This window comes from Rhincodon typus, chromosome 15 (genome assembly GCF_021869965.1).
Source record: "Rhincodon typus isolate 14 chromosome 15, sRhiTyp1.1, whole genome shotgun sequence".
In the NCBI taxonomy this organism is placed as follows: domain Eukaryota; kingdom Metazoa; phylum Chordata; class Chondrichthyes; order Orectolobiformes; family Rhincodontidae; genus Rhincodon; species Rhincodon typus.
Genome location: NC_063346.1, coordinates 59544765 through 59563679, shown reverse-complemented (window position 1 = coordinate 59563679; position 18915 = coordinate 59544765). Strand labels below are relative to the sequence as shown.

The following is an 18915-nucleotide window of genomic DNA, read 5'->3' as shown; positions in this document are numbered from 1 at the left end:
AGCAGTGCTTGGAGGAACACTCAACGTTTTGGAGATAACTGATTTAATTTCTGGCATTAACTCTGCTTCTTTCTCCACAGATGTTCCCTGAGCTGATGAATATTTATAGCATTTGGTGTTTCCATTACATCCAAATCCTTTCCCTTCTCAACTGTTACAACTGGATTCAACTATTCCTTTGTCAGTGTACATCACTTTCCAATTTCTCTAAGCTGAATTCCTTAGCTGAATCAGGTAATTAGTCCAGGTTTATTGATCTCCCCTGATCATTCACCTTGAAAAATTACAGAATTTTTGACTGGCAGCAATAAGTATTATTGCTGTTCAATAGCGTGACCAACAAGTGGTCAAGAATAAACACCTGAGTCTTCAGTGGTCATTAAATTCTTTCCCCAACCCTGATTCACCACAAAAAAAAATGGGACTACTGTTCTTACTTTTGAGTTTGGAGGGTGAACTTAGTTTCTCTTTTACCAATGTTCCGAACCAGGAGAATCTTCTGAGTATTGTATTTGACAGGACATGTCGAGAAATTGATAAAATCTGGGAAGTCCAAGATAGCACGTGCACCAATAGCTTTGACAGGCACCAAAAACTTCTCCCTCTCTGTGACACAGATCAATTCATGGATATAGTCCTGAAAAAATAAAACAGCAGTTATGGAATTGGTTACTTGCTTCTTCTCCACAAGAATAGCAAATTATATGCAATTTAGTCTTCCTACTTAAAAAAGGATACAGTTGCATAGAAGGAGTGCAGTGGAGATTCACTAGCCTGATACTGGGATGGCAGGACTGTCCTATGAGGAGAGATTGGTTCGACTGGGCCTGTATTTGTTAGAGTCTAGAAGGAGCGAGGGGATCTGATTAAATTGCATAAAATTCCAACAGGAGTGGACACAGCAGACGCAGGAAGGATGTTTTTTCCAGTTTGGGGAGTCTAGAACAAAGGAACATATTCTCAGGAAATCAGGAAGACCATTTTAGGTCTGAGATGATGAAAACATTTCACCTGAGAAGGTATAGCAAACCTGTGGAAATCTCTACGACAAAAGGCTGTGTATGCCAAGTCACTGAATATATTCAAGGAAGAGATAGATGCATTTTTAGATTTTTAAAGGCATCAAGGTGTGTGGGAAGAAAATGTGAATATGGCATTGATAACAGTAAATGGGTCATATGCCCTACCTACTCTGTTATTCTTTATCTGAGCAATTGAGTTTGAGTTTGAGTTTGATTTATTGTTGTCACATGTACCAATATACAGGGAAAAGTGTTGTTTTGCGTGCTATACAGGCAGATCATACTGTACAAAGTGCATCAGGGTAGCAGAACAGAGTGCAGAATACAGTGTTACAGCTGCAGAGAAGGTGCAGAGAGAGAGTTCAGAATTAACATTTGAGAGGCCCGTTCAAAAGTCTGGTAACAACAGGGAAGAAGCTGTTCTTCGGTCTGTTTGTAATTAATTTAATAAACTGTTTCTGGGATGTAGGGTTAGATGGCAATGCCAGCATTAATTGCCAATCTACAATTACCTCAAGAAGGTGGTAGCAAGTCATACCGTAGTGGTGAACATTCTTCTGCTGCATTGAAATAGAGGATCAGCCGTGGTCGTATTGAATGGCAGAGTAGGCTCCAAGATCCAGATGGCCTACTCCTGCTCTGAGTTTCTGTTTCTACTCACAGAAGAGGCAACTGGATCCAGAGAAGAGGCAGGTGTACATTGGGAGGTGGAGAGGGGAAGGGAGGATGAAACAGGGGGAAAGAAAGGTGGCATTATAGGTCAGAGTAGTAAGATGAGGATGGAGAGAGCAGATAAAGTGAAACTACGTCAGCGGGTATGGAGGGGAGAGAGGGAAAGGGCACAATCATTTCTCTTGAACAAGATGCAGTTATGAGGTCAAGGTACTCTTCCAATTTCCCCAAGATCTGCATTATTGATTAGTACAGGTAACAAAGGGGAAGGTAGGCTGGATGCATTTTCTGACAGGCAGGCCCTCATTTTAGTCTCAGTAAGCCATAGGGGAGGATTAGGGCTTTGCAGTAACGTAGAATTACCTTGCTTCTTGTTAAGGTTTCACTTACTGTTTCATTAAAGGGTTCACTTGCCTTCACAACCATCTTTCTTATTGGAAGTAGTAAGGGACAGAAAGTATCCCTACCCTATCTGTTTCACTATTTTGAGTCAGTGAGGGACATTTGCAACACAAAAAGGGTCATCTGCCCTACCCACTCTCTTATCTTCATCTGAGGAATTGGTTTTGTGGCAATCCCAGCATTTGCTGCCAATCCACAATTGCCTCAAGAAGGTGGTGGCAAGTCATAGCTTAGTAATGAACATGCTCCCACAGCGCTGTTAAGAAGCAAGTTCCATAACTTTGATCCAACAACAAAGGAACCATATAGATTTTCAAGTCAGGCTCGATGTAGCTCAGAGGGAAATTTATAGGTAGAGGTATTCCCACTTGTTCCCTTGTTTTTCTGAGTGATGTAGGTGTGGTTGGAAAATGCTGTTGGAGACACCTTACCAAATTGCTGCAATGCATTTTGCAATCAGTTATCACTGCAGCCAACATGTGTTGGTGGTACAAGGAGGAAATGTTTCGAGATAGTGGTAATCAAGGAGGTTATTTAGTTTTGCTGGTGTTGAGCTTCTTAATTGATGTTGAAGCTGCACTCATCCAGGCAAGTAAAGAATAATTCAACACATTCCTGAATTTTGTACATTGTGAACAGGCTTTGCAGAGTCAATGGATGAATCACTCACCACAGAACACTCAACCTCTAACCTGCCTTTTTAGCTACAGGATTTGTGTGTGTTAGTCCAATTAAGTTTTTGACAGTAGTGACTTATAGAATGTTGCTGGTGAAGGGTTTGACAATGTTAATGCAATTGAATGTCAAGGCTGCTTGGGTAATTGTTCTTTTCTTGGAGGTAGTCATTACAAAACTTGTGCAACAAGAATGTTAATTGCCATAAACAGCTCAAGCCTGAATGTTGTCCAAGTCTTGCTGCAAGTGAGCACAGACTGAATCAGTATTCAAAGAATAGTGAATGGAACTGAACATTGTGCAATAATCAGCAAACATCCTCATTTCTGACCCTATAATGGAGATATTGTCATCAATGAAGCTGCTGACAATAGTTGAGCTGAGGTCACTGCTCTAATCTTGTTTTGAGAATTTTCCCCAATTCCAGTTGACTCCAAATGTTATTAGGGCTACATCACGTCAAATGCATTTCTATGCTGCCTTGATATTCTCACCTCATGCCTGAAATTCTGCTTTTTCATCCATATTTGGAGCTAGTGGTCCTGGCGGATCCCAAAGTGACCAATGTTAAGCAGGTTATCAGTGAGTAAAAGCTTGAGCTGCTGGATAGCACTACTGATGACACTTCCGTAACTTTATTTGCTGATATTTGTTGGCATTTATTTTGAAAGGACTAGAATATAAAAGCAGGGATGTACTTCTGAGGCTTAATAAGGCTCTGGTCAGACCACATTTAGAATATTGTGAGCGATTTTGGGCCCCATATCTCAGAAAGGATGTACTGGCCCTGGAGCAGGTCCAGAGGAGGTTCACGAGAATGATCCCAGTAAATGAAAGCCTTAACATACGAGGAACGTTTGAGGACTCTGGGTCTATACTCGATGGAGTTTAGAAGGATAAGGGTGGATCTAATTGAAACTAGCAGAATACTGAAAGGCCTGAATAGAGTGGACTTTGGGAAGATGTTTCCATTAGCAGGAAAGACTAGGGCCTGAGGGCAGAGCCTTAGAATAAAGGGAAGACCCTTTAGAACAGAGGTGAGGAGAAACTTCTTCAGACAGAGAGTGGTGAACCTATGGAATTCATGGCCACAGAAGGCTGTGGAAGCCAGGTCACTGAGTATATTTAAGACAGAGATAGGAAGGTTCTTGATTGTTAAGGTCAAAGATCACGGGGAGAAGGTAGGAGAATGGGGTTGAGAAACTTATCAGCCATGATTGAATGATGGAGCATTCTCAATGGGCCAAATGGCCTAATTTCTGCTCCTATGTCTAATGGTCTCATGGTCTAATTGACCTTGAATTGACTGAAATGCAGAGTTGGGAAATGGGACTTCTGGTGTCAAATCAGCCTTGTACTTATGATCCCCTCTGCATGCTGCTGATGTATGTTAGGCATGCATGTACAAGCAGATAAGATCCCACACACGCCCTTTGGAAGTGTGCATGCACATAACATCCCATTTTTGAGCATTCAGTGACTATATTGCACCTAAAATGGAGTCACCAATTGCCCATCCCCAGCTTTGATCCAATTCCACTGTAACACTTGAATTGTTTTTATAATAAATACCATGCCCAGTTAACACACCTTGTTTTCCTCAGGTTTGAAAATTAGCTTGAAGGTGGTGGTCATGCCTGGTGCCACTTTACGACCCACATCAGTAGGACAGATGATTCTGAAGTATGGAGAATCCTCCTGGATAACCTTAACCATCCGTGAAACCTGAAAACATGCTTTATTAAATTATTACAGGACAGAATTTTATGAAGTAAGCAAAATTGTTAGAAGTGTTCACACTTAGCTATAATATGGTTTTACATATAGGAAGCAGCTACATTGCTGTGAAATCATGATCATTGTAGTTTCTTACAAAATAATCAGTGAACATTTTTTAAAAATTACTTGTTCTTACAGATTCAGATTATGAAAGTCTAAATTCAGTAAAATATGATGTATATATCATCAGCTATTTATTACTCTTGTAATAAAGGCAGGGGCTCTATCAGTCTGGCCAGAAAGCAAAGAAACTACTTTATAAATGTTCAGTGATTAGATTCATGTTAAGATATCACAGAAACACTGATTGGGTGCTGGCTGTAAGGCCCCAACAGATTGCAAGAAACTACATATTGTTCAAGATAAGGGCTATTTCTCATTAAATCTTTCTCATTAAAGTTGGTGACAGTGAACCACCCCAACCACAAGATGCCAATAGCTGAATCCCAAAACCAAATATGACAGACAACACAAAAATATTTCCACACTTTGGATGTGTCATACTACATATCAAGCCGCAACAAATTCTGAACAGGCTCTGAAATCAATTTTTGCGGACCCTAAATATTGGCTTTATAACTGACCTCATTGCTTTGTTGGTCCACTTGAATGAGTGCTCTGTATGACAAGAAAGTGTTAGGAGAGGCAAACATGGTGTCAATATATGAAAAAGGAATGGCAGGATATCAAGGGAACTAAAGACTCACAAGATGAACGTTCAATCAGTAATGTATTTACATCCAACTGAAAAGGCAAATTGTTTCCTGGAATCCTACTTATAAACATTCCTATCAATCAAATGATAAAATGACCACACTGCTAGTTTGTTAACCATATTATTTTGCAACTAATGGAGTTATTTTGCAACTAATGGAGCAACTTTTGTGCCTCCCAATGTACTGCAATATTTTACTCCATAGAACACGTATTCTACTTATCACTGACTACCTTCCTATATTGATTCTGTAGCTTGTAGTTTGAATACAATTAAAATCAGATGGCTTCTCAATGTAGATGATCAGGCCCTTTAAATTCCCCCCACACAGAAACAGTGAAGTTGAAAATGACCCTCAATGTTCCCTTGAAATATCTAAACTCCCAATTTCGTTAGCACTGTCCATTGATTGTTTGAAATTCAGTATCATTTAGTTGCACTGAAGTCGAGGGTCCAGGCTGTTCACTGTGTGCTGAAGTTACATTCTAGATGTTCAATGTAAGATTATTCTTGAATCATCAGGTGAAACACTGAGTGATTAAAACAAATCATTAACATGGTTATAGGGATAGTGGATCTTGCTTGAAAAGACGAACATGAGTTCTTTGGGGATAGAGAATAATTTATTCAAAAAGGGAACTCGATAGATTTAATCAACCTAGACTTTAGCAATATTCTGATAAGGTATCATGAAGAAAATTGCTTTTGGAATAAGAGGCAAGTTTTTAAAGTGAATGACTAAGTTGAGGCCAAAAGTTTTGGGAAGCACCATTAGAAATAACTTGCATTTATATCGTTCCTTTAGCTAGTCTCAAGGTATTTCCCAGAAACACGCTCAGTTAAAATTTTAACTTGAGCCGCACAGGTAATTATTTGGGAAGGTTACTAAAATGTGATCCAAGAAGTAGGTTTGGAGTCAGTTGTAAGGGTACAGTCAGTTTCCACAGTGGTTTTAAAACTAACGCAAAATTTTACAGAAACATGATTTACATTAAATGTTATTTGTGCTTAAAATTGCACAAATATTTGCATGGTTTAGCTGATTTCAGATGAATTGTATTGAAACATAAACAACACAAATTGGCAGAAATATCTGCTTTAGAAGGCAACTGCTACTACTTAAGATAGCAGACCCTTGACCCACTGGAAATTTGCTGCATTTTGCAGAGAAAATAAGCACACAGTAGCAATCAAAAAACACATAGCTAAAATCCTGATTTCTTTCCATCCATAGTAAATTCCAAGCTTCTCCACAACAGTTGCAAATTCTCTTTACTGAAGGGCGGCTCCAGTAGAATGTTCGGAGGGGGCAGGGGTGTGATGCGAAGGAGGTATGGGTAATTTTAATACATCTTCAGTATCTACAGTTGACATCTAATGCTTAATCATTAGGACTGGTGTCATCGGGATCTTTGCCTGGATTTTCACTAAGTTGGGAGGCCTTTTAAAAATGAAGATTCCTGATTCCAGGATTCCCACCCCATTCACATTCTTGACATTTTCTCGTGTGGGATAAGCCCTTCCAGCCCCATTGCCGGATGGCAGTTCAAACGTAACATGCAAGTTTTGTAGAGTCAGGCCACTTCCCAAGTAAATGGGGCTCATAGCTCCTTAGAGGAGTTGTGATCAGTGGGAGAGCCTCAGTCCCAAGTGGGGAACCAGAAAAATAAACACTTAGTCCTGGAGTTCTTTCAGTGACAGGTTTTCAGTTTCAACAATTTCATGCTGCATTGTAAAGTAGATGTAGTTTTTACTACAGTGATTCATTATAGGGCTCTTTCCTGCAAAGGGAAGCTGACATTCACCAACACTGTGTATGTGTTGTGATGTATTAGATTGCATTTCCCACTTGGAAAAGTGCTATTATGCATTCAAAACTGAAGAAAACACAGCTTGCAATCTCCAAGGAGAGTATTTATTACAGCTGACAAGGGTCTCTGTCACCGGCTGGACAGCCAGTCAGGGCCCAACACTGCTTCCTTTTAGGAAGGCCTGCCATATTTTAAGTGCTTCTCAGGGACTCAGCTGAGTAGTGGCAAGTCATCCCAAAAATCAAGGAAGTCAGAGACAGAATTCCCATTCCACAACAACTGCCAGACAATCAGAGGCCTGCAGCTGTGCACTGCTCAGCTACGACAGCAGCAATAGTGGCTGCTGCTGGCAATGCATCTGCCCATGACCTAGGATTGTGAGGGACCGAGGCCACAGGTGATGATGGAGGATAGAGTGGTGGGAAAACATAGTGCAGTTAAGGTCATGACAGGGGTGTTGGCAGTAAGGTTCAGCAGCCTGAATCCCTTTGCTTCTTAATGCTTGGTCCCTTGATCCCTTGACCTTTTTTTATTCATGGTGTCACTGGCTGGGTCAACATTCATCGCCCCATCCCTAATTGCCCTTGAGAAGGTGGTGGTGAGTAGCCTTCTTAAACTGCTGCAATCCATTTGATGTTAGCACACCAGTAATGCTGCTAGGGTGGAAGTTGACCCAGCCAATATTAAAGGAACAGCAAAATACTTCCAAGTCAGATGGTGAGTGGCTTGGAGGGGAATTTGCAGGTAGTGGTGTATCCATGTATCTGCTGCCCTTGTCCTTCTAGATGGAAGTGATTATGTATTTGGTGAATATTTACAGTGTACCTTGTAGATGGTACACACTGCTGCTACTGAATAGTGGAGTGAACGTTTGAGAATATGGTGCCAATCAAGTGGCTTTGGCCTTGATCGTGTCAACTTTCTTGAGTGTTGATGGAGCGGCACTCGTTCAGTCAAGTGGAGAGTATTCCATCACACACCTGGCTTGTTCCTTGTAGATGGTGGACAGGCTTTGGGGAATCAGGAGATGAGTTACTTGCTGTAGGGTTCTCAGCCTCTAACCTGCTTTTGAAGTCACTCTATTTACATGCTAGTCCAGTTCAGTTTAAATCAATACTAACCTTAACGGGGTTACTCATGGGGGATTCAGTGATGGTAATGCCATTAAATATCAAGGGTGATAGTGAAATTCTCTCTTGTTGGACATGGTCAACTGGCACTTGTGTGATGCAAATGTTACTTGACAATTGTCAACATAAACCTGGACATTGTCCAGATCTTGCCACATTTAGACATGGGCTGCTTCAATATCTGAGGAGCCACAGCTGATGCTTATCATGGAGGGAAGGTCATTGATGAAGCAGCTGAAGATGGTTGAACCTTTGCATGCCTTTGAACAAGAGAGACAGCCCCACCCAGAAGCTCACAAGCAACCATAAGAGGTTTGAAATTCAGGCTTCCTTCAATCTGAGGCCCCCACCCTTACTCCACAACTAACCCACCATGGAGTGAATAAGTTTAGGTTAGGGGTGGGGGTCTAAGGGTCTGACCATTATTATTGAAGCTGAGCTGATATCCCAGTGAACATAGAAGAACATTCCAGGCTTCTGGCTTCTCCATCTGCCTATGTTTAATCTCACTCTGGGCAGCCTCCAGAGACAGTACACATGACTCCATACTATTTCTGACTCTTGAAAGCTAAACTGTGCCAAGTCAGTCAAATCTGTCAACTTGGCCTGACTACCTTCTCAACAAACATTTGGCCCCCAGTGTCAGATATGCTTTAATAAAAATTTCAACTCATATGGAACCATTTTTCAAGTGTTCCACAACCAGTCAAATGATGTTGAAGATTATTACACTTAGATGGAATGGTTTTATTCTCAGCACCTCATTTTTCACGTACAGCAGAGTTGAGATTATTTAACATCAAAAAACTGTCACAATGACTTTGCCCTGCCATCCCAGAAAAACTAGAAACACTTATCAATGCTTAACGTCTATATTCCCTGCTATTCCTGTCTGATGCTGTCAAAAGCCATCATGGTAGTTTAATGGAAAATGCCACTGTGTGGTTGCTCCTGACAAGATATGACAGTGGAAATATGATCCCATCAAAGCCCTTTCAGTCCACATTATCTTCACAACAATAGTCATGTCTACACCTCTCTGATCTTATATCAACCACGGCACAGTTCACGTTCAAGTTAGAAGATCATAGGTTCAAACCACACTCCAACAATTCAAGGGTATTTCTAAACTTACACTTCACTGCACTACTGAGAAGACAGCACTGTACTGACAGATTAAATGGCTAATTTGCAAGTAAAAATGTTAAGTAGTTACAAAGAGGAACTTTAATTGTCCAAAGATAAATTGGGCTAGTACTAGTATGAAAGGCAAAGAAGGCCAAATCCTAGACAGTGTTTAGAAAAATTCTTTTACTGATATGTTTCAAGTCTGATGAGAAGGGTGACATTACTGTTGGGAATAACGTGGGTTAACTGGAACAAGTGTCAGTGGTAACATTTAGAGTTTCGGGTCCAGTGACCCTTCCTCAGAACAGTTCTGAGTTTTAAGACCCGAAATGGTAACATTTAGAGGTTGTATTGTATTGTCTCAGAGATACTGTGGCATAGTATTAATATCAGTGGACTGATAACCCAGAGGTTTAGCCTAACATTAAAGGGACACAAATTCAGCTGATGGAATTTAAATCTGAAACTGAAACTATCAATCGTTGCAAAAACTCAATAATATCCTTTAGGGTAGGAAATCTGCCATCCTTACCCAGCCTGGCTATCTTGTGACTCTAGATCCACAGCAATGTGATTGACTTTTAATTGCAAACCACTCAGTTCAAAAGGTTAGGGGTGTGAGTCTGACGATTAATCATTCATTATTAAAACTAGGCTGATATCCCAGTGAACAATGCTCATGGCCAATGAAAGAATAAAGAAAGAATAAAATTTAGGTTGGCTATAGAAAAGATCGAGGAACAATTCAGAGTGAAAATAATTAACCAGGGAAAAGCTGACTACAGTCTAGCGTGAATCAGGACCAGATAAACGAGAATCAAAGATTGGCAGGGAAATTGTAATGGAAAAATGGACTGCCTTTAAAGAACAGATAGTTTGGATACAATCAAGTACAAAATTGAATTCTTTCTTTCTTCTGAGACTGATTAGAGAATTCAAATGTTACAGACTTGTTAAAAAGAGTCCAACAGCAACTACGCAGCAATCAATTTAACCTCAAGAAGGGGCAACCTTTCAGAAACAATAATTACAGACAAAATTCATAGTCACTTGTGCAAACACTGAAAAACAAAAAAAAATCTGGATTTGTCAAGTGCAAATTGAAATAACTCCACAGAGGACAGTATACCATCACAAAGTCACCCTTTATTTACACATGGAAAGTCCTTGACCCTGATCCAGCTCCCTCACAGCCAGCTCCCTCAGAGTGAACAGAACATCTGACATTCCTGTTCTTATCTGTCTGCCAGGGGTCCCTTATTTGACCAGATTAACAGCCCAGTTAGGGAATTCCTATATTCTCTGAGGTCCACCTAGCTGACCTCATTACAATCACTACCCAAATCATGTTCAACTAATTTGCCTAATTTTTTAATTGAGATAACAGAGAGGGTTGATGAGACTAATGCTGTTGATGTGCTGTAGATGGACTTTGGACTTCTAAAAGACATTTAATAAAGTACCAAACGTACTTGTGAGCTAAGTTACAGCTCCTGCAATCGGTTAAAACAGAAACATGAATAAGAAATTGTTTTAGTGACAAGAAATAGAGTAGTGGCGAGCAGTTCCCAGTGATTCAGTTTTAGGACTCATGCATTACATTAATGACTAGACAGTGGGGGTAGAGGCACAATTTCAAAATGTACAGACAAGACAACATTTGAAAGTATTGTGAACTTTGAGGAAGATGGTGCACAACTTCAAAAGAACATCCACAATTTGGTGTAATAGGCAGACAAGTTGTTGACAACATTTAATGCAAAAAGCTGTGATGAGATTCATTTGGTTAAAAAGACACAAAGAAATTAGAGCACAATTCTAGGGAGGGATGCAGATGCAGGACCCAAGTGTAGTTGAGCATTGAAGGTGGAACAACAGGTTGAAATTGCATTTTAAAAAATAACAGCATATGTTACAAAATCAAGGTGGCTATGTTAAATCTTTATGAAGCACTGGTTTAATCTCAACTGGAGAACTGTGTCCCATTATGGGCATTCCCATTATTTAGGAAGAATAGGAAAGCATTAGTGAGCGTGTAGAAGAGATTCCATGTTCTAGGGTTCAGTATATGGATAGATTGGAGAGATTGGGACTGTTCTCCTTGGAGAAGAGATGTTTGCAATGACATTTGATTGAGCTATTCAAAATCACAAGCCTTCTGGACAGGGTAGCTCACAAGAAATTGTTCCTATTGATGGAAGGATCAAGAACCAGACAGCACAGGTTTAACTTATAAAAGCAATATACTGTGGATGCTGGAAATCTGAAACAACATAGAGAATGCTGGAGTGACTCAACAGTGCTGGTGGCATCCGTGGAGAAAGAAACAGAGTTAGTGTTTCAAGTCTGGTCTGACTCTTCTTTAGAACTGGTTTAGATCACAGATCATAGAAGATCATAGAAGATCATAGAATACCTACAGTGTGGAAACAGGCCCTTTGGCCCAGCAAGTCCACACCGACCCTCAGAACATCCAACCCAGACCCATCCCCCTATAACCCACCAAATCTACACATCCCTGAACACTACAGGCAATTTAGCATGTCCAATCCACCTAGCCTGCACACCTTTGGACTGTGGGAGGAAACCGGAGCACCCAGAGGAAACCCACGCAGACATGGGGACAATGTGCAAACTCCACACAGACAGTCGCCCAAGAGTGGAATCGAACCCGGGTTGCTGGCACTGTGAGGCAGCAGTGCTAACCACTGAGCCACCATACTGCCCAAAGATCAGATTTAAGGTAATTGGCAAAAGAAGAAATGACAACATGGGGATTTTTTTTAAGCAGTGAATGGTTAAGGATGCAGAAATAACTACCTATGAGCATGATGGAAGCAGGTTTAATTGAAGAATCAGAATAGGATCATTATCTGGAAAGGAAAAATGTACAGGATGACAGAGAAGAGATGGGTTATTGCACCATGTGTTGCTCTTACAACCAACACAAACATGATGGACTGGAAGGCTTCTGACTGTCTGGAGAAAAAGTTCAGATGGATTACAGTGAAACTTCCCGATGGCGGAAGGGTCAAGAACTACAAGACACCCATGAAAAATGAACAGCAAAATAACCAACAGCAACAAAAGTTTCTTTGTGCAGCATGCAATTAGGATCTGGAATACACTGTCTGGGCATTTGGTGAAGGCAAATTCAATGAGGACTTTTTAATTGGAAAAGCATGGAAAAGAATTGGAAGACTCCAGGAAATGGGTGGGGTGTGGGACTAACTGAGTTGATCTTGGGGTGACCAGGCATCGGCTCAGAAGACTAAATTTTCTCCTTAGATGTTGTAACTCTTCTATGATACAGTCTAGACTTTCCTCAATAGCATCTGATTAAGGTGGAAAGGTTAACAATTAAAACTAAAATTGATTATCAATATTTCTAAATCAATATGTTTAATACACATTGAAAAGAAACATTGGTTTATTGACTGACTTTATCAAGAAATGAAACAGGAAACATGTTAAGCGAGTCAATTGAGAATTGTTCTCGACTTTGTTATCCAACACATACCAGGGCCAATTTTCAGGGTCCTCCTTACTAATGTCACCTCCAGTCTGTTTATATGCCACATAACATACCCTTTGAGTTTTATTGAAGGAGTTGGTGACATATTAAATTCTAAACAGGAAAGCAGATGAAGAGCTCCTTGGTCCACTGCTTCTAAAGATTTCATTCATTTGGAAAAATCAGTTCCGTAACTAATGGATAGATGTTTTTTAACACCAAATTAAGGCTGTGTTTTAAAATTTTTCAAGCTCATGGTTTGACCTACAGTCACCCTAATGTTAGAATTGATTTTACTTTCAGAAAACAATTGTGTTATTTTTGTTTCATTTATTTGTTCATGGAATGTGAACATTGCTGAATAGGCCAGCATTTATTGCACATCCCTGATTGCCCTTAAGAAAGTGATGATGAACTGCCTTCATGAACCACTGCAGTCCTTAAGGAGTAGGGCATTCATAATGCTGACAGGAAGGGAGCTTCTGGATTTGATCCAACATAACCCCAAAGGTGTGCTTTGGTGGGGGAGGGTAGGGGAGGGGGTGATGCATCAGCAGGCACCACGTAACCTGCTCCAAAATGGGGCATTGAGAGGGATGGGTGAGGCTAAAAGGTGGCCAAGGGCAAAAAAGAACAACCAAAAACAGTGTGGGTTCTGGAGATCCCAAAGGATTAGGAAATATGGGACCAGGCCTGGAGGGTTGCGGGGGTATTGGGAAGAAGTGGGATGATGCCAATCATGCATGAAGGAAGTCATTTAGCCTGCCCTGCTCATGCCTTCCCCTTTGATTGATCAATGCGGACATGGCGTGGGAGGGGGAGTGCGACATGACCATATTTTACCATCCGCACAAGCATCTATTTTCTTAGCAGGAAAACTAATCGATGGACTTAGCAGCCATCGGATAAAAGTCCATTGGATAAGAGGAGTTTGCAGTTGTCCCTTTGGGGGTGGGAAGGGCAGGAAAGTGGGCGTGAGGAATGTCAATCAGCCATGGTCCTATTGAATGGTGGAACAGATTTGACAGGCCATTTGCTTCTATTCCTTATGGTTCTGCTAAGAGACCCCCATTGACCTTTCATTAGCTAAGGCATTGGCATATTCTGGATTTTGCTGCTGCCCACAGATGGCACGCCTATTTTGTCAAAGTCGAAAGTGAAGCTCAGGCAACCTTTTCACACAGAGGGTGGTGCATATGTGGAATGAATTGTTGAAGGAAGTGGTAGATGCAGATATGGTTACATTTAGAAGACCTTTGGACAATTAAACGAATATGGGCCAGACACAGACTAATGGGACTAGGTATTTGGGAAACCTCATCTGCATGGACAAGTTGGACTGAGAGTCTGTTTCAGTGCTGTATGACTCTACGACTCTATAACTTATCTCCAACATTCAGAAGGAAAATATGAGAGGCAGTCAAGCTGTGTTTAAACATCCAACAAAGTACATCAAACAGAAAATACAGTCAAGATCAACCCCATATGTTCCACAACAACCCCCAGATTTTAGTGACATTGTGGGTAATCAAATCTCATCAAACTTAACATGGGATTTATATTTTTTCTCTGTTGAAGGTTTAGCTTTGGAACTCCCTCAAAAGCTGCTCTGTCACGGACTTCTTAAGCTAGCTTAACCGAGTTGGTACTGTGACTGTGTTTCTCTGAGCTCTCAGCCGCACAAAGCCAATACTGCTTGTGGGCTTCCTTTACCCTTGCTCTCAGCTGCATTGAACTATTAGTAGCCACATGGCTTCTTCCAGCCGCCAAAACTCCCATGGCTTTTCCTGAGCCCTAACCCAAACATTCAGCTACACTTCCTGCCTCCACAGAATTCTCTTTAGTCCTCATGACTTGGAGCTTGCTACAGCAACACCTTCACAGGATGGGCTTCTTTCTCTTGCTCCTAAATAACTGACTGGCTAGCAGTTCAAAAGTATCAACCTTCTTTTCTGACTGCCTTTGTTCAACTGCATAACACTTGACTATTCAGAAACCCTGGAACTGTTTTGTGTAACTTACTGAAAACCCTGCAACAAGCCACACCTTTGTACTTCAGCAGTATTGAATGCAGCTAATATATTGGAACAGTGGCATGCAGCAATCTCTTGGAGCTATTTTGAAATATCACAAATTTACAGATGGCTGGCTTTTTTTTCTTTATTCATTCATGGGATGAGGGCGTCACTGGCTAGGCAGCATTTATTGCCTATCCCTAATTACCCAGAGGGCAGTTCAGAGTCAACCATATTGCTGTGGGTCTGGAGTCACATTTAGGCCAGACCAGGTAAGGATAGCAGTTTCTTTCCCTAAAGGATATTGCACAATACAAAATAGATAGAACAAAAAAGACAGGATTTCATCACAATATAGTGTGTGTCTTGGAGAGAAACTTGCAGGTGATGGTATTCCCATGCTCTACAACCCTTGCTTTCTAGGTGGTTGAAGTCACGGGTATGGAAGGTGCTATCCAAGAAGACCCAATGAATTGCTGCAACGTATCTTGCACACACTGTTGCAACTGTGTTTGTTATGGAAGGAGTGCATGTTGAAGGTGATGAATAGGCTACAAGCAGGCCGTTCTGCCCTGGATGGTACTGAGTCTCTTGAGTTGTATTCATCCAGGGAAGTGGAGAGTATTCTATCACATTGAACCAAATATTATTACTTTAACATTAATATTGAGCAGAATAGTAGAGTATACCCATAGAAATTGATCCTGTAATAAATTTCTTCATGAGGTAGATTCAAGCAACCTATCTGTCAGCGAGCTCCAATGTGGTGACATGTATATTCAACATTAACAAACTTAGAGTGCCTAGAGATCAAAAGAAAGATTCTCCCCATCACCAATTCCTCAGAGAAATGAATGTGTCTACAAAGAACTCCTTCAATAAAGAGCTAGGCAAACATCTGATTGAGATTGAGATTGGAGAATATAAGCAAGGGCATAAGCACAAGTAAACGAACTTCCAAATTCCCTTGGAAATAAGTTCCTGCGCTGGTGTGGTCAAGACCATTGTTGTAGTTAAGCGGAGAAGAGGTAGTAGTTGAACTTAGAGATTAGAAATGTAATTTGTGGTTTTACTTCATCTGCTTTCAAGTTAAGAAAGGACTTCTGCACAAGGATTAAGGCCTGAATTTTCAGAGTTGGAATAACGTGGAAACTCTTTTAAACTGCAGACAGGTCCCAATTCCAGGATTACTAACCCAATCCCAGAGTTTCATGAGCCTGCATTCGACAGTCCTCACAGCTACCACAATGCATTCTGAACCATAGCCTGCATGTAGGAATCTTTTGAAAGTTAAGCTCAAAAGAACCTGCTCATAGCCCCCCTCAGCCAAAAATACATAATATTAAAGCCTTGCTGAGAACTCAGAAAGCCATTAATCTGTTAAAATTCTTGAGACACTGGGAAAACAGTGCTTATTGACAACTCTGGCTCTCTGTTATCAATTGTATAATATTTATTTGCACAGAATGAAGAAATTTCAAGAGCTTAGAGTTTCTACTATTGCTAGTTTAATGGGTCATGATGATTGACACTTCTATTATCCTGTAGAAAAGGGACATTTGTCAAAATAATGTAAAGTTATGGAAGAATGGCTTTTTTAACCATCCTAATGTCGTCATTGGGCTCATTGCTTCTATACCTACGTAGTAGGTGAACTGGCATGGAAGTGACATTGCCTGGCATGAGGGTAAGAAAGGGCACCAGGGTGAGTCGGGGTCCAGGAGAACGCATGGAATGGGTGGAAGGGCATGAGGTGGAACAGACGCCGCAAGGCAAATGTTAAGTGGTTATTTTTGACTAGCGTGGATGCGATGAACCAAATGGCATTTTTCTGTGCTATAGATCTCTATGACTGTATGACAGCTCTGGCCCTCTGGGTATGTAGGTTGGCAGGCCGTACATTTTTCATTATAACAAGGACAGGTCCTACGGAATTCAGACAGACCTTTTAAAGAGGCTGCCTCAGCACCCAGCTTGCCTTGGAGTTCTTTCCCGGGTCGGCTGAACCAAATGCAGCCTGAACTTTCCCTAACACTGAAGATCATCCAGAACCACTTTCTCCCAAGACGGGTAAGAAAAGGTAGGCATTTCCCCAACTCCCACTACGTGCCTCGAGGATTAAAATCCAGGCCAAAATGCTTCATGTTGAGTTCATGATTAGATGAACCACATTTAATCTTTCTTAACTGCATGCTTTCATGTAAACAATAAAGAGAAAATTCCAATTGTCTTTATAGATCTTTTCTGACTTACCTGATCATGATTCTGCAGAATCAGAGAAACCTCATAGGTTTCAAAAGGTTCATAGTTTTGAAAGACAATTTCTGATGGGAATGGCTGAAATATTGGCCTGTCAGTATCCAGCATGGAGAACTGTAGAAGAAAACAAAGTAAACATTAATTTTTACTGACTAAGTGACAATGCAATATTGAAAACTTCATATATCCAACTTTATGTCAGACTTCACATATCTACAACCTTTACGATCAGATGTCAGTAAAATTACTAGCCAGGCCAGCATTTATTGCCCATCCCTAATTGCCCAGAGGGCGATTGAGAGTCAATTACATTCCTGTGGGTCTGGAGGCACATGAGGGCCAGACCAGATACGGATGACAGTTTCTTTCCCTAAAAGACATTAGTGAACCAGATGAATTTTTCCAACAATTGACAATGGTTTCATGGCCATCATTAAACTCTTCATTCCAAATTATTATTGAAATCCATGGTGGGATTCAAACTGAGGTCCCCAGATCATTACCTGGGTCTCTGGCTTAACTGCCCAGTCATTATACGCTCTCATATCGCCTTCCCATTAAATGCAAAATGCAAAGTGTTCAGAGGATAGATGGAATTTCTTCTAGCTGACAGAGACAGAAGTGAGGCCTGAAATTTACAGGTCAAGCTCACAACTTTTTTCTTCCTTCATCCGATGTGGATGTCATTTGCTGGATCAGCATTGACTGCTCATCCTTAATTATCTGGATAAGATTGTGGTGAGCTGTCTTCTTAAACTGCTACAATCATTAGTGTATAGAGACACTAAGAGTGCTGTTAAGGAAGGAGTTCCAGGATTTTGACCTAGTGACGTGATATATTTCTAAGTCAGGATGACATGTGACTTGGTGGGGAACTTGCAATTGGTAGTGTTCCCATGGATCTGTTGCCCTTGTCTTTCTAGATTGTAGCGATCGTAGAAATCTTGTTAAATTCTTGCATGTCACTTTTTTTTGTTTCTAAATAGCAAACTGTGTACTAATTATTTTAAAACCTGAGCTGAGAAGCAAAGTAATAATGTGCATTATTTTTGATTATAAAAAAGATAAAAGTTGGAAAAGTACATAACAACTAAGAAAATTTTGTGGTACTTGAAATGTTAATTTTTGATGGATCTCAATTCTGATATTGCAGCTATTGAATGGCCTGTTAGTGATCACTGTTTAATGCTGTATGGTTAGAATAATTGAAACAGGTAAACCAGCAGCAATGGAACCATTTCCATCAAAGAGTCAAGGCCAGAAGAAATTGATAAAACAGGAACCTGATAGAAATAATTATTGATCAAATCCATTCTCTGAAGACTATCTAGTTCTCAACATTTCTTTCCTTTGTAAAAATCACTTTTTAAACTTGGTAACAGAAAATAAAGGCCAACATTTTTCAAGAAAACAAACATTTGAGAGGATCTACACACACAAGTGAAGCAGAAAATAATGGCCTAGATTTTTCTGTCAAAATAATGGCGACACTAATGGCCAGGGTCAGATGAGCAGTTAGCTCAAAAAATTCACAAATTGCTGACTGAGGTGTCCCATGCTACCAGCAAATTCTGGTAAAAGGCACCTCACTGTCACCCTCACCAATCAAGTTCATGAATCTGCACAGTAAATGTGAAATACATACACCAAATTCCTATTGCTTGCTTTCCCACTTCCCAGCAAGTTTCCAACGGGCCTCTTTTTCAATCAATCTTTCTTTCCTTATCATTCTGTATTTGATTTGGCATTGAATTTAGCCCTCTAATTTACACTTCCCTCTCAGTCTTTGTGCT

At 40.6% G+C, this 18915-nt stretch overlaps 1 protein-coding gene across 1 annotated transcript in view; it reads right to left on the bottom strand.

The window, feature by feature from the left end:
• hydin (HYDIN axonemal central pair apparatus protein) overlaps positions 1 to 18915 on the bottom strand; it is a 677137-nt gene that overhangs the window by 613480 nt on the left and 44742 nt on the right. Inside the window, exons 4-6 of the mRNA XM_048605579.1 lie at positions 17117 to 17236; positions 4362 to 4496; positions 438 to 637 (exon numbers count right to left, since the gene is read on the bottom strand). Of these exons, the coding sequence (XP_048461536.1) occupies positions 438 to 637; positions 4362 to 4496; positions 17117 to 17236 (455 nt within the window). The remainder of the gene's footprint in view (positions 1 to 437; positions 638 to 4361; positions 4497 to 17116; positions 17237 to 18915) is intronic.